This window comes from Apteryx rowi, unplaced genomic scaffold (assembly GCF_003343035.1).
Source record: "Apteryx rowi isolate R43461 unplaced genomic scaffold, aptRow1 scaffold_511, whole genome shotgun sequence".
Classification (NCBI taxonomy): domain Eukaryota; kingdom Metazoa; phylum Chordata; class Aves; order Apterygiformes; family Apterygidae; genus Apteryx; species Apteryx rowi.
The window spans coordinates 168,530-183,715 of NW_020450774.1; the positions used below are offsets into that span (position 1 = coordinate 168,530).

The following is a 15,186-nucleotide window of genomic DNA, read 5'->3' on the forward strand; positions in this document are numbered from 1 at the left end:
TTTTTCCTCATTAGGAGTATTATTTTTTGAGATATTTAAAACAGACATTAACTTGAWACCTAATAGCCAAAGATCACACTATCGCCAAAGCTGAAAGATGCCCAGGGAAAGGGGGCCATGGTAATCCYGATCCAGCAGCAAGCCTCCCTGATGCACGTTCATCTCCCTCTCCCTGGGGACAGGGCACCAGGACGCTTCACCAGATTCTCCCCTTTGAGCCACACGAGTTCCTCCGCTATACAGCAGCCTCAGGCAAGGAGGTGTCTTGGCACACRTTGCACACTTGCCCTCCACCCTCTGCTGACAAAAGGGAGGAATATTTTCCTCCTCCTCTAACCCTCTGAGTTTTTTGGCAGCTGCGAGAAGAAAAAAAGAAAAGGTTTCTGCCCAAAGCAGACTCCCTAAACTAGCTAAGGATGTTTTAGCCCCACTGTTAGCATTGGGAGAGCAACGGGCAGTCTGGGTCAAGAAGTAAGGATGCGGTTTTGGAAGCATATCAGTTTTTTGTTTCCACTGCAATGCACATATTTTTCAGATTTTTCAGTAGAGATGTCCATAGCAGTAGTGGCAGAATAAAGAATATCATTTTTGACAGGTCATTGCTTCCTTTGGGGTTTTGAGTAGAAGCAATGAAATGGAGCTGTGTCATCTAATGCTGYCTCAGAAAGTGTTTGTGGGGAAAAGAAGGGGGATGGTCCAAAAATACATTGGTAGCCCGCAAGCCAGTATTCTTACCATAGCTCTTCACAGAGATCTTACAGAATTTTTTTATTTTAATGTGCAAAGGCAAACCTTCTATACATTTTCACTGCAGAATTCCTGGGAGTCATTCTGTCAGGAAATATATTCRGTGTCAAATCTGAATCTCTTCCAAACTCAGTCATCCAGTGCTGACAAAGAACAAAAAGGTCATCGTGATTTCTTGCAGTAAGCAGGCTATGCAGAACTACGCTTCATTTAAAACTAAGCAATTTCTGCCTTTTTCAAACAGTTAAACCAATTCTCTTGATCTTTTGGACTCTTTTGAATCTATCAAGTGTCATTTTGCTAGAAACAGGATCTATTTCARGTTCTAAATTGATATGGCATGTAAATAAAATAATGTAACAAGGAAGAATAAGAAGTGGGCTCACAGGCAGTCTTCCCATTTAGACAGCACTTATACACTGTATTTCCATTGCAAAGGGAAATGTTTTTCTCCTGTCAGCAGGGACATTTCTATATTCCACTGTGTACATATATCCTGGCTAACAGGYGTCCGCCGCATCACCTTCCCTGCATACAGAGCAGCACACTCCCTTCCCCTCCATTCACTGCACCGAGCAAACATCAACAGCGCCGTTATACGTTCCCCCATTTCCAGGCAGCCCTCTAACGGGCCGGGTTTGGACCTAGCTGCAGCCTCCCCGTCGAGGACTTGCTAGCGAGAAACCTCCCTGGCCGAGGGGCAGGCTGCAATTGCACTGCCCAAGCAGCTGCAAATCCACGAGAACGAGCTTCGTGTTGCCGAACCAGCCGTGGGCAGCGGAGGCTCAGGAAGGAGCTAACTGCAAACCCACCACCTCAACAACATGCACAACAACATGCACAACAACGTGCAGCAAACAGGGCTTTCCGGCTGCGCTGGGGCTGCCAAGGGATCTCGTGTGCCCCCAGCTTCCCTGCCAGAAGAAGCCACTTTATATGCCAGAGATTACTGCTCCGTTATGCTACTGGCCTTGGTTGACCAGGCACATACACGAACATAAACGTGACATGACCCGGACATTATTTTCAGTAAGACCTGCCAGCAAGAGCACATATCCTTCCTGGACATTTTGTCAGGCCCTACAAATGCCTTCTCAGCACATTTTCCACTTATCTCCTGAAGCCTTAAAGAAGCATCCCCAATCTTCCAGCACAAGCAAGTTGATCTGAAGTAATCAACAATCCTCTCTCTCTCCGTGGCTTCATGTATTCTTCACCTGAGAAATTCGCAGGAGATGACGGACTCCCTTCCTGGGGTGGAAAGTCTGTTCCCTCTTCAGCTATCGCAGACCAGGGCATAATTCATCAGCACGAAGCCACCTTCACCAGTGGCTTACTCACATAGCCCAAGCGGTGAAGAGCAACGCCGGAGGCGGTGGCACATGCCCACTTCTGTCACCTCTCCTGTGAGGACACCGCTTGCTGGCAGAGAGGGAAGAGGAGCAGCTCTGGGTAGTAACATCAACCGCCATAGCTGAATTAGACACAGTCCATCTGTCACAGCAGCAATTACTGTATTTAGCAACAGTACAGAAACACCTAAGCAATGCAATGTTTACTGTAAAACTATACTGCTAGCGGTAGCTTTTGCAGGCGTAGTTATTTCAGTTAAGAAAGGTAAATTGTCACCTCCTGGGCCACAGAATTGAGTCACCAGAAGGACATATGGCAGACAACACTTTAAAATACAGACTTTCATTAAGGGTTTTCAATTTTGATGGGTTGAGAATCGGGGAAAATGCTCAAGTTATAACCTGAAATAACCCTGCAGTGAAGGAAAGCTTTAGTTTTTCCCAGGAAAACCGATCTATGTCAAACACAATCTCTGCTTTATCACAAAATAAACTGAGAATAGTTTTTTAATGCCTATTAATGTTATCCATTTTTTGGATTGTAATTCCTAAAAAAAAGGGGAACCTTTGGAGCTTGTGGATACCAGCAACCACATTCAGAAATTGACAACTAAAAAAAAAAAAAAAGATTCATCCAGAATTATTCTCTAGCGCCAGAAAACTCCTACCTAGCCACAGCTTAGAGTCTGGAGGAGGATGCAGGGAGAGAAGCAGAAGGCACTGAAATAGCAGGAAGAAAAAATTTCCATTTTTAGAGCCATGACCCAGCACGGTTGCAGGAAAGTCAGGCAAAGAGAGGTAGAGGCAGTTTCAGAAACATCACTTATTCTGGGAAATGTAAGTAAAGCAAATCCATGATTACCTTAATTCCACCAGCAAAGCGCAGTATACAGTATATGTGCTTTGCTAGTGGAATCTGTAAAATTCCTGAGTCTGAGACTATATTAAATTTTTTGTTTGCATTTTTCATAATCACAAAGCTGTAAGGCAACACTGTAGTTACTGAGTTTTGTCAAACACAGAACATTGACTGGAATTAAATCTTATTTGATTAAAACACACTCTCCTCTTGGTTTTAAAATCACAGTGATGGAAATTCCACTACCACTTTTGATTTTGGTAATCTACTCTAACAATTAATTACATTCACTGTTAAAAATACTTTTCTTATTTTTATTCTGAATTTGTCTAGCTTCAACTTCTGGTCAGTGTCTTTTAAGCCTATCTGCTAAGCCTCCCTGGGATTATATTTCCTTTCCCTAGGAGAGGTATTTTTAGAAATATCAAACTATTCCTTAACCTCAGTATGTTAAATTAAATTGCTTGAACTCGAGTCTTTGAATGTAAGGGTATATATCTGTCAATATCCATTTCCAGGCCTTTAATCATTTTCATYGATCTTTTCAAGTCCTTCAGCTTTTCAACATCCTTCTTGATTGTGGCTACTGTAACTGCAAAGTTTTCTGGCAAGGATCACGATACTACTAAACACAAAGGGTGAATTCTCCCGTTTATACCCTCAAAGATCACATTAGCCTCTTTGGTTACAAAACTGCCCTGAGAATGCAAATTCAGCCAATTATATACCATGACCTCCCAAAGTTTTCTGGAGTATATTCCCAGGGTAACGTCCCTGATGTAAATATTTTTTCACCTTATATGAAGGACTCTGCAGGACTGAAATGGATGTGTACTTGTATCCATTTTAATAAGAAACACAGACCATTATTCTTTTAATCTTTATCATTCTTCCAATATTTGTCTCACTTGCCTGTCTAATCCATACTGATTTTATACCTTTTCCTCCTGGGCACTAATGCAAGTGCTAAATGGCACAGACGCGAGCACCAATCTCTGCAGGACTCCACTTGAAAACATACCCTGTTCAGCGACCTTCTTTTTACAGTTATATTGAGAACAACTAGTTATTTTTTTTTAACCATGGTATATTCACTGTATTATTGCTTTGTAAATTACGCCAAGCTCCGAGAAGGTGCATTATGTCAACAATATTGTTTTATTAATCAAAATTAATCTCATCAAAAAAGATAACAAAATAAGTCTGACTACACCTAATTGCCAAAAGCCTATGCTGATTGGCATGAATTACTTTTTTTATTTACTGACCGATGAAATATCTAATCTACGGCTCAGTTATTGTATTCACCAGAGTCACGTTGGTAAGCTTAACATGTCAGAGATTGCCCTGTCTGACTTTGTTCCTCTTCCCCCCCCGGGGAAAAACATGACATAATACGAATTTTCCTCAAGTGCTTCTGGAACTTCCCAAGTGTCTGAGTTACCTCGACGCTGCCACCCCCTGTCCGGGCAGGATGTACCACCCAGCACAGCCGCCCGTGGGCCCCCCGAGCACATGGCCTGCTCGCCCACAGCAGGCAGCACCCCTGTGGACACAAAAAGCAACCTTTGAGGACCTTCTTTATCAGCACCATCAATGGGTCATGTACTAAAAACACAAAAGATGGAAGCAAGCCACCGCTTTTCTGCTTTACCATTCCCCTGGTCTAGCTGATCATTCTGAAATCAGTGATAGCCACCAACGTTATCACTTCAATCGCGCAAGCTTTTCAGTCCTCTAAAGCTTTTATAACCCGTCTAAACCTACATCAACAAGCTTGGAGCTGAGCAGTGAAGGAATCGGTTCTCCACAGCCGAACTTGTAAGCACTTCAGATAGGCAGCATCACGTTTGTAGAGCTGTGTCTATGGAAGATGGAAAACCCTTGTCCCTTTCGTCCTCTTTCCCATACAGCAGCGATAACAGAAACCCTTGGCTAACTGCCTTCCCTAATATGTTAAAATATATATTTTTTTTAATTAGAGAAGTTACACAATTGTTTAGGTGCCTTTTATTAGTAATATCAGTGGTGCCTCTATTAATAATAATTTATCAATTCCATTGTTAATAGCTTTTGGTTTATCTTAAGATGCATTTCTTTTGGTTTCTCAATCTTCTACAACAGTCAAGTCCGCTGGGGTCGCTGTGAGCTTAGTTTAGATGTTGCTCTTTCACAGTGAACTACATTTAAAAGGCATTAATTAATGCCACATGTTAAAATAATGCAGATCAGAATAAAGGAACTGTAGTCAACATTGCAGTATGCCCTTTTTTGGGCGGACTAGCAGTTCAGCAAGACGGGAAAGCCCCATCTTGGCTCTGAGGACTCCACACAACAGAATACAGCTCCCTTTGGAAGAGGTGGTCTCCAGCCTGTCTCAGTCCAGAGACTTTCAGCATCAAAACAATCATAAAAGTGGTGAAACTTCTTCACTAGACTACGCCCAGCTCCCTCAGCCTCTCCTCATAGGTTCATGTACCCCAGACCCTTCACCATCTTGGTAGCTGATAGTAGCCTCCATTTTCTCAGTAACCCTGTTGAACTGAGGGAACCCAAAACGGGACACACTTCTCCAGGTGTGGCTTCACCARTGCTGAGTAGAGGGGGATAATAATTTCCCTCAATCCACTGGCCATGCTCCTCCTAACGCAGCTCAACCTGCAGCTAGCTTTATTCCTGCTGAGAGCAGCTGTTCGTCATACCCAGCCTGGCATCCACCATAACCGTCAGTCCTTTTCAGCAGGGTTGCTCCTCAAACAGTTAGTTTTCTGTACCAGTTCATGGGGTTATCCCATTTCAGCGCAGAATTTTGTACTTCTTGTTGCACTCCATGACATTTCTGTCAGCCTAAGCCTCAAGTTTCTCATTCCCTCTGGATTGAAGCTCTACCATTTGTTATGTCAGGCACTTGCCTAACTTAGTAACATCTGCAAATTTGTTGAGAGTGCACTCTGTGTCACCATCCAGCTTGCTAATGAAACGTTGAACAATATCRGCCTTTGTGGGACCTCAATCATAACTGTCTGCCAATTAGATGTCAAAGGGCTGATTACCTCACTTTGAGCCCAGTAGTCCAGCTAATTTCCAACCTAGCTAACAGTGCTTTTCCTCAGATTCCAAATAAGAGCTACTAAAGGTAAGTTTTATTACATCTACCGTTTCCTCTTTCCTTAAAAAACAGTTATGTGATTACAGAAGACAATCAGGTTGATCGAGTATGTTTTGCTTTTGGTAAATTTGTTTCAATTATTCCTGATCAGACTCTTAAAATAGATGTGAGGCATGACTTCCTATCCTAAAGGCCCTACTGACTGCTCTCAAATATGTTGTGTTGATCCATGTGCTCACTAATTCTACCCTTAAACATTCTTGCATGGTACAGATATCAGATTTCTGCTCTAATGTTCCCCAGACCCTCCTTAGAATCCTTTAGAAAAAATAATGCCTCCTTAGCCACCTTTCAATCCTATTTTTACTGACGTGGTTTTAGGCAAGAGACTACACACTGTTTGGAAATTCAGCTCTTTCAACTTTGAGTTCCAGACAAACACACACACACTGGACGTACTTTAACCTAATCCTTTGCTAGGGGGTAGAATAAAGCATAAAGAAAATTCTCTTGGTTTTGCAGTCCACCTTGCCACGAGGTGCACTCCAACTGTCTGCTCTGATTAGAATCAGAGCGGACGCTGCTCGAGTTTAAAAACATGGAAGTACGTACTGGTCATGGAAGTAGATGCCTTAAAGGGAGCAGCACCATGAGCAACGCCTCTCTCTGAGTACATTTTGCACAGTTTTGGAGATGATGTAGCTGCCATTCCAGTAGAGACCTGGGAAGAAGCCTCATGGAGTAAACGCAGTTTCACTAGGAGCTACTGTTGAGCACAAACCCTCTACGTCCTCCTCCCTAAGGTTTACAAACCTAGTCTTATAATGAATATATCAAATATGTATATCCTCTTTAAAAGGGATTGTTTTGTAATAAATATACTATAGGCCCATAAGCAAGTAAGGTCTGAAGGGTCAAAGAGGTTATTTAGTTCAAGGCAGGACCTACTATATCTGTATCATTCCTGATAAATATTCTTGTCCTATGTGCATTGAAAATAACAGGTCTATTTGCATTCTGATAGGAAACTGCTCCCATCACAGAAACAAAAACATATTCACCAAGTAAATTTTTTCTTATATATTATCTTACTGTAGCACGTAAAGGCATCAATTGGCATCACAATCCCATTGTTCAAGGGCTGTATGGAGTCACAGTAAAAGAAACTGAGAATCAGAATGGAAAGATGTTAAAAAAAAGAAAAAAGTTAAACAACAAGTCACATCAGATGAGGGGCATAATGGGGAAAAGAAGTTAGATTCCTTACTCTCAGTCTATCACTTTGATCTTGCAAATATGTTACCTATACCAGAAAACGTATCTGATATTTCCACATTGCCAAGCACGCAGAAACACTGCAAACACCGCAGAAACTTATCAGTGAATAAAGTTAAGGAGTTCTGCTGTTTTCATGAAGACTCAGTCATTTTTTAAGGTTAGATTGTTACTATTCAAATAATGTATATGGTGTGCTCACATCTTGAGTTCTGTGAGCACTTTTGGTGTCCACATTTCAGAAAGGGTGCAGTCGAGTTACTGCACTTCCAGAGGAGGCGACCAGAATGACCAAGGGCTGGGGCAGCTGCGTTACGAAGAGCGATGAGAAAGGCTGGTTCTTTGCAGAGAGAAAAGACTGAAGAGGAATATGATTGTGGTTTACAAAATCACGCGCACAACGGATAAGCTGAATGCAGCGTAACTGTTTACCATATCTCACAATCCTGGAACTCAGAAGCACTCTTGGAAACTATTAGGAAATAGGTTTAAAACAGTTAAAAAAAAAAAAATTCTTCACGCAGCACATAACAGTAAACTTCCAGAATCTGCTGGTGGAAACAGGCAGCGTCAGCAGGGTCAACAAGGGATTAGAAAATTTCAGGGACAACAGATTAATAAATGGATGCCTGATGGGATTAGGCAGCATGTTCCCCCCACGTTCCTAATCCCACAGCGGAGGATGCCGGGGGAGCAGGAGGAAGATGGACCCCAGCCAGCAGCCAGGCTCATGCGCTCTCTCCTAACGAGCGTTTCCCCTCGCCGCTGGCAGAGCACCAGAGCAGATGGGCCGCTAGTCAGACCCAGCAGGCAGTTCTTATCATGCAAATGGAAACCTAGTAATGGCATTCAAATATCATATTGCATATTACCACTGGTTATGCAAGAGAATAATCAAATTAAATGACCTACTAGGGGAATGACATGCAAGCTAAAAATGCATTAACAGTTACTGACAGAAAGCACTTTATACATCATCTCAGAAGGAAACAAGTGGTTGGGAGATGTTCTTGAAATATTCAATTGAGACTCAATTAATACATTGTAAAGCCTTTTTTTTTGTGAGGATTTCCTTCTGTGGTTTTTGCAGCAAAACATTATCAGCTGATTTGCAGATTTATATTACCAGCATTTTTTTATTTATTTTTATTTTTTTTAAAGAATGGGCTGCAAAGACTAGCCAGAGTTAATGCACTGCAGTAGATGATGCTACATTGTACTATGTCATTATTTAAAGGAGAAAATCTGTCCAGCAGAGTTCCATAAGTTCTTCTTGGCAATGATTTGTTTGATCCATTAAAAGAATTAATGTGCCCTGGCAGCAGAAAGAAGCAATTCATCGAACTTGGTAATTTGTGTCAGAGGTAAAATGTCTGCTCGCAGTCTTGGGATCAGTTCTTGTAGTCTTTCCTCATGCAAACAGTCACAATACCATAGCTATAATTACTTTCATACATTTTACTTATGCAATTACAGGATGAGGCCTTTCATTTTCTGTAGAAGTATTACACTGTAAACTACTATTTCCTCTTGTAGATGTTAGTGAGTCTAAAAACATGGAAGAAGCACAGAGCAAATCTAAACAGAAAAATATGAACTGATTCATGATAATCTGTGTTTTGACAGAAATCTAAACACAAAATTGTTTCCCATCAGGCTAAGCAGCATCCTCCCTGCAGAAAATCCAGGTTTAAAGCCGAATGACTCAAGCTCCACAACACAGCTCAGCTCAGACCTGGGTTCTAACTCTGTGGACAACGCACAACCTCCTCGCTTTGCTGATGTGATAAGCCATTCATTTAGGAAAACACAGCACTTCAGCTTTGAATTCAACTGTGGCATTACACACTTTTTTTTTATTATTATAAGTGCAATTTAACAGAGAAAAATAGAACAATTATATTCCATTAAATTAGATCTAACTTCCCTCACTGCAGAGGATTAAAACAAGTATTATAATAAGTTGATAAATAACTAGCAATAAAAAACTGGAAAAAACAACCACACAGCTAAGTAGGAATTGGTAAAAATCAAAGCTATGTTTTTTTTTTTTAAAGAAGTTTAGTATTAGAATACATTATTACTACTTATTCTTTCATATCAAGTTATGAATCTTCTCTGCTCTTTATAAAAGAAAAAGATACATGAGTGTTTTTCCGCACCAAGATAAGCTTTATTACTATCACCTTTCTGATATTTTGACAAGCTGGCCTCCAGCTATTAATAAAACTGTTAAGAAGAGGGGATAGAAGTGCCGATCAATCACAATCACAGAGCATACAAAAAGGCTGAAGTAGCACCTGCTAATRCTAAGGTTTCAGAGGCTGTAAAACATTCAAACCTGAATACCTTGGTTCTGCATTCAGAAATGCTGGCAAGAGAGAGAACACTTCAAGGGGAGTCTAATCCTTACGACAGCGTCATAAGCAAATAGGAAGAGCGTTGTCTTGACTTGCTCTCAGAACTGCAAATTACTGAATACTCATGAAAATGGAGTCCTCAGTATTAAGTGAATTATATCCCTTCACTTCACTCCTCTCTCCTCCCTCTTCTCCATAGCATGTGCTTTAATTCAGCTATATGAAAAGACCGACACTTTCTCAGGAATCTGTGGGACATTAAAACAAATCCGTTTGGAGGCTTAGTTTATTATACATACAAACTGCCAGAATTTGGGTTTTCCCCCCATGTGAAAACTAGCAAATCAAGGAAGCAGACTGATTTCAAGTCTGTTCAAACCAAGAAGTACTTAATTAAAATCCACAATAAGGTCACAAGGAAATGGTAGCAATACTAACATCGAGCAGAAAGAAACAGCAAATCTTGCAGTAAGATAAATAAGAATGTAGAGCCAATGTTCCTAGACAGCAACAACAGGCTATATATAAGGCTAAAATCAACTGCTAATATYAGATAACATTAAGTTGCGAGTAAATATGGCCTTTAAGTAACGTTATTTTGTTGATACAAATTAACCTATAACAAATAAAAAATGATCCAATAAGTTGCTGTGTAAAATGTAACATTGCTTAGTACTTTGAAATATTAATAAATGCAAGTAGAATATATAGTCAGAGCTTGGTCTAATTGTACATAAACATATTGTGTTTCACTTCTCTTGTTAACAAGATACTCCTAAGAAAGCAGTTTGTTCCAAACCATTAATTTTTCACAGAAACGTTTATACCATTTATAGTATTGCAACTTTATAATTCTAATCTAAGGGCTCCTTTCTGCTAGCCAACTCTGAAGTCAAATATATGCACAAATACCTTACTTTGTATCACTGACTATGTGAAAAATACATTAAAACAGGTACTCACACTATATGGGCAAGATCAAGTGGCTTTTCTGGCTGCTCCGGAAATATAGGATGAGGAGGTTCTCTGCTTGGTACACAACCAAGTGATTTACTAATTGCATGGCTCAGCTTCTTTGCAGGCGATTTCTGTTTTTGAAAGAATGAAAAAAAATGAGTTGACTATTACAAAGAGGGTAACGTGCAGTCAGATAACAGAGAAATGTAAAGAATGCATAGTACTAGAATATACGGAAGCACTGTTTTACATACTACCATACCTAAGAAATTCATACAGAGACTACTACCGCAATTAATTTTTGTGTGTGTGCAAACACTAGAATCTCAAAAATTGAAAGTAGTTTAATGTAAATATGTAAATTCAAGAAACAAACCAACTGCCTGGTCTTTCTGCCAGGAGTTAAACCAAAGCACAATAACATCCAATAAAGGGATTTCTTAACCCAAGAGGTCTTGTGAGCACAGGCATTCTATTCTGAGGGGAGGGCCAGGAGAGAAAGAAGGACCTGGTTCAGGAGTGGGGGAATAACATGCACACAGATATACCCACTGTCAGTTGTGCTTCCACTTCCAACCCACTGGAAATCGAGTGAGAGCTGGAGCTGTCCCCTCCCGTCTGCCCCTTGCAAAGACGATTGCTTTCCAAAGCCAGCTTTCACCTTTTATTTGCTCATTGCGGACAAAGCCAAGGTGAAACACAGTATTAGGGAAAACATGAACAATCAGTTTATTTCTTTCCTGTTACAAATTCACTAACTAACCTCACAGGAGCAAATATGCTGGGACCATCCGAGGAAGACTGGAATGGTGATGATGAGTGATGCCAAACATACAGAAGAATCAATAGTTGGTCTGAGTCATGAGCTTAAAACATGTTTTATGGCCAATGTTGACTTACAGATATTAAGTCTTGGGATGTTACTACATCCTCTGAGCTCACACCAGTGATGTGGGAAGCCAGATAATACTTCTGTGAGAGCTCAGAAATAATCTGGCAGCTCTATTAAGAATCTGGCTGTTCTATTTTTTCTTAGCAATCTCTTTTTCACTAGCTATCCATGTATCTAGTGGCTGGATTACTGATGTTTATATTATTTTTGACATTCCATGTCCTGTAAAACATTCCAAAGTTGAACTAGGACCAATTCTCAAGGTACGCTCAAATTAACACTGACTTAAATATGAAGCAAGGCTATGGAGAACAGGAGTTAGAGAGAAGTTTGTTAAAGTGAATATAAATTAGTAGCTAGTAGTTAGTAGTAATTACTAGCTGTTTAGTTAATTACCAACCAGTAACTTTCTTCAACTATTTGCTTTGTTGCCTCTGCAACAAAGGTATTTTTGCATGGGAACCTATGCATGTGGGAATTGTTCCCTCTGTTAATTTACCTGGTTTTAATAGATTGGGCTGCATTTCAGGTATAAAGTAAATAAAGTAAAATATTAATATCTATTGGAAAACAATCAAAAAAAAGATAAAAAATCTGTTCAAATTTGGAAAGAAAGATGAGCTGGGTGCTAGTGAGGACACATTAGGATAGCTAGTTCAYAGTGGAAGATTATCCTCCTTCAATCACCTTAAAATTCAAAGCCAATGCTAACCGAGGACTCTAAAAAGCATGGCTAGAGGGCGCATCTTGGGATTCATGATTGAAAAAAGATACTTATGATAGTATTTTTCCTTTAAGTACGGGTCAGTGGAGATTCGATTGGCAGCCGCAGTGGAATTCCAGTCACACGCACCTAGCGACACCCAACACTGCCTTTGCAACTCATCTGCTGGCCTGGCCACCATATTAAGAGCATTCTGTTTCAAAAATTAAACCAGTTACTCAAATTATTGTGGCCTGATTCATTCCAGATACTGGATTTTTTACTCATCAGCTCATAGATCCAACCTGTGAAATACCCGAACGCACTCTGAAGATTACAGAGAGCAAGCTGTCAGACACCAGGTGAAACGGATAATTTGATCTTCCAAAACATATCTTGGGCTTTGGCAGATAGAAAGTCTTAGTCCTATCAAAGTCGTACTGCAAAAATCTTATGATGTGTACACAAATGCTTTTATCATCTCATCAAGAAGGGCTTTGATAAGAAGGATGTCAAGATAATCAACTGCTTCAGGTACAAGTCTCCTACAGGGAGCTTTGTAAAACAGAGCGTTCAGAAGCACTTGAGGTTACTAATTCAATAACAGTAAGTGCTAAAAAGACTTACTGATGGTAAGCTGATGGGGGTTTTTGGTCTTTTTTTTCTCCAGTGTGTTAAGAAAATCTGGCAGATAGCAATGAATAGAGGATCTTTGCAAATAGTGTTGAAGTGCGTGGCATTCTCACTATGAAACATTGTACAGATGATTATCARCCTTTAACTATTTTGAAAGTAAATGAAAAACATAATCTAATCTTTATGTTATTTCCCACTAAGACCACAGCAAAAGGCAAATTACGTGGTATTAATTTATCACACAAACGGGATGACATCAAAAGTACAGTTCCAATTTTCCTAAATTAATTCACGTTGAAAATTTCCACATGAATTTCTCTCTAAATTTGTTCTCCATTTCTTCTCCTTTTAGTGTATTGCTTACTTTACCCTTTACCCTGTTGATCATTTAGTTTCTGCACAGACCATCTATTCTCAGAGTGCCTTTTCTGTGACCTCTTCTTTGCAGTATTTTTAGATTATTTTAAAGATGCTTTTCCACTGTGGTATCAAACAGCATATCCTATTGTGCCACCCCACGATTTATTTTGTCAGGCAAGCGCAATGCTGTCTGGAATTCTGTACAATTGAGCCACTACAGCAGCATCACTTTCAGAAAATTACAGAGAAAAGATAATTTCCATTGATCCCAACTTTTTGATAATACTCAGTGCAGCTGAGAGTGGAAAGAGCACAGCACGCTGAGTGAGTATGCTATTTCACAGCCGAGCATATCTATTATGGACATCTAGTTCCCCCGATAAATAAATAATTTTTCTTTCAATTAGTAGAGTCCAACCTTAGAAATACCTAATTTAAAAAACCCTTCTCTTTCATCATTGTTACTAATCTTCACCACCTGCCCATTTGATATCTTTTGTTACCATCTTTGCATTCTGCTGGCCCAGATACCCCCCCCTTTGATAAAGYAGAAAATGTAAACAGAAAACGCAGAATAAGGTAACCCACCCGCCCATCCCTGACACCCCCCTTGGCCCATTGCTGAAACCTGCCCTCCTCCTCCTCCTCCCCAGGTGACACAACCCCTTTCCCCATCACCGAGTCCAGCCCTGCAAACTTCCCCAAATAACCCAGTCCACCCACCCCTCGCTGGCACCACCATTATCCTTGCTTTAAGTCTCTCCCAAAGACTTTTTCCTAATAATAATAAAAAACAGACAGTGGGTATGGATATTTCTGATGTGAATCAATTATCAGCTCCAGAATTGTTTCTATAGCACCACTTTGATCACTTTCTAGATCAAACATTTTAATAAATTTTTCGACTGAGCCAGAAGTCAAGGTGTCAACAGATCAGGTGAACATTATAAAATATCCTCTCTCTAAGGGTAGCATTAGCTGCTATGCATGTTTTCTGCAGCTACTGCAGGGGTAAGCTGCAAAACTGCATTCCTAAGTGGTTCTATCTAAGTTTATAAATAGCAGCAGACAAACACAGTTTTCATGATCCAGAATAGTGTCTACCTACCAGCAAGTACATCTGGCTTCTCCAGGTTTTGGAGAGAGCTCAAAAAAAGTAAAATAAACACTTCCCAGAGGCTGGAATGTTTGTTCTCTTTTGTAACATAAAAGGTCAAAGGAGACCCTGCTCTGTACTGTACGCTGTTCACTTGCTTTGACATTCCAGGTCTATAGCCACAAGGTAAAGTTAAAATACCTTTTCCTATTAACCATTGAGTAACTCTCTCCTTATGACAGTTATCCTCAGYAAGAGCCAAATGCAAACCAAACGCTCCAGGTTTGGTTATGTCAGTAAATGTCTTGCTGACCCATCAGTCAATGTCTGTCCTGGATCCTAAATTTTCATTTAAAAAAACAATCATGTTTCTAATCAACTTAGTTACAAAGAAGTAATTTTAACACAAAGAAAATATAACCAATGTAGTGATGCCTGCAAAAGCCTGCAACTAGCCTATATATAAAAGTCATTTTAAGTGCTAAGAACAACTATTTAACTAACTTTTCCCGGAGGTCCAGAAGGCAGATGTCAGCAAGTAGCTGCACTGAGCAAGCCCTGGCTCTCCTGGACCGGCTGGACACGCACACTGTGATCACAGCTGGAAACGGCGCTCTGCAGCTGCTTCCTCATGTCAGCGGCTCAGCTCGGTGTCCCGGGAGATTGGGAAAAAACTAAAAAGGGACCTCCCACAAAAACAGGGCACCACCGAGCACGTACATTCTTAGCCAAGCTTGGACAAAACTGACCTGATCTGCAGCTGGACAAGCGTTACCCTTTGAGTTGCCTAGATCTACACAAACATGTTTGAGGTATGCACATCAAATGCAAATGGACTGA

At 40.4% G+C, this 15,186-nt stretch overlaps 1 protein-coding gene across 9 annotated transcripts in view; it reads right to left on the bottom strand.

The window, feature by feature from the left end:
• Window positions 1-15,186, bottom strand: part of DTNB (dystrobrevin beta) — a 215,193-nt gene that overhangs the window by 132,178 nt on the left and 67,829 nt on the right. For 8 of the 9 annotated variants that reach the window (XR_003255841.1, XM_026080215.1, XM_026080220.1 and 5 more), the window contains exon 10: window positions 10,666-10,790. Coding sequence is in view for 8 of the 9 variants with exons in the window: in XM_026080215.1 (XP_025936000.1) it covers window positions 10,666-10,790 (125 nt within the window). In the remaining variant the exon portion in view is untranslated. Of the gene's footprint in view, window positions 1-9,081; window positions 9,951-10,665; window positions 10,791-15,186 lie in introns of those variants that run through there. The other variant, XM_026080223.1, reaches the window with a different exon arrangement.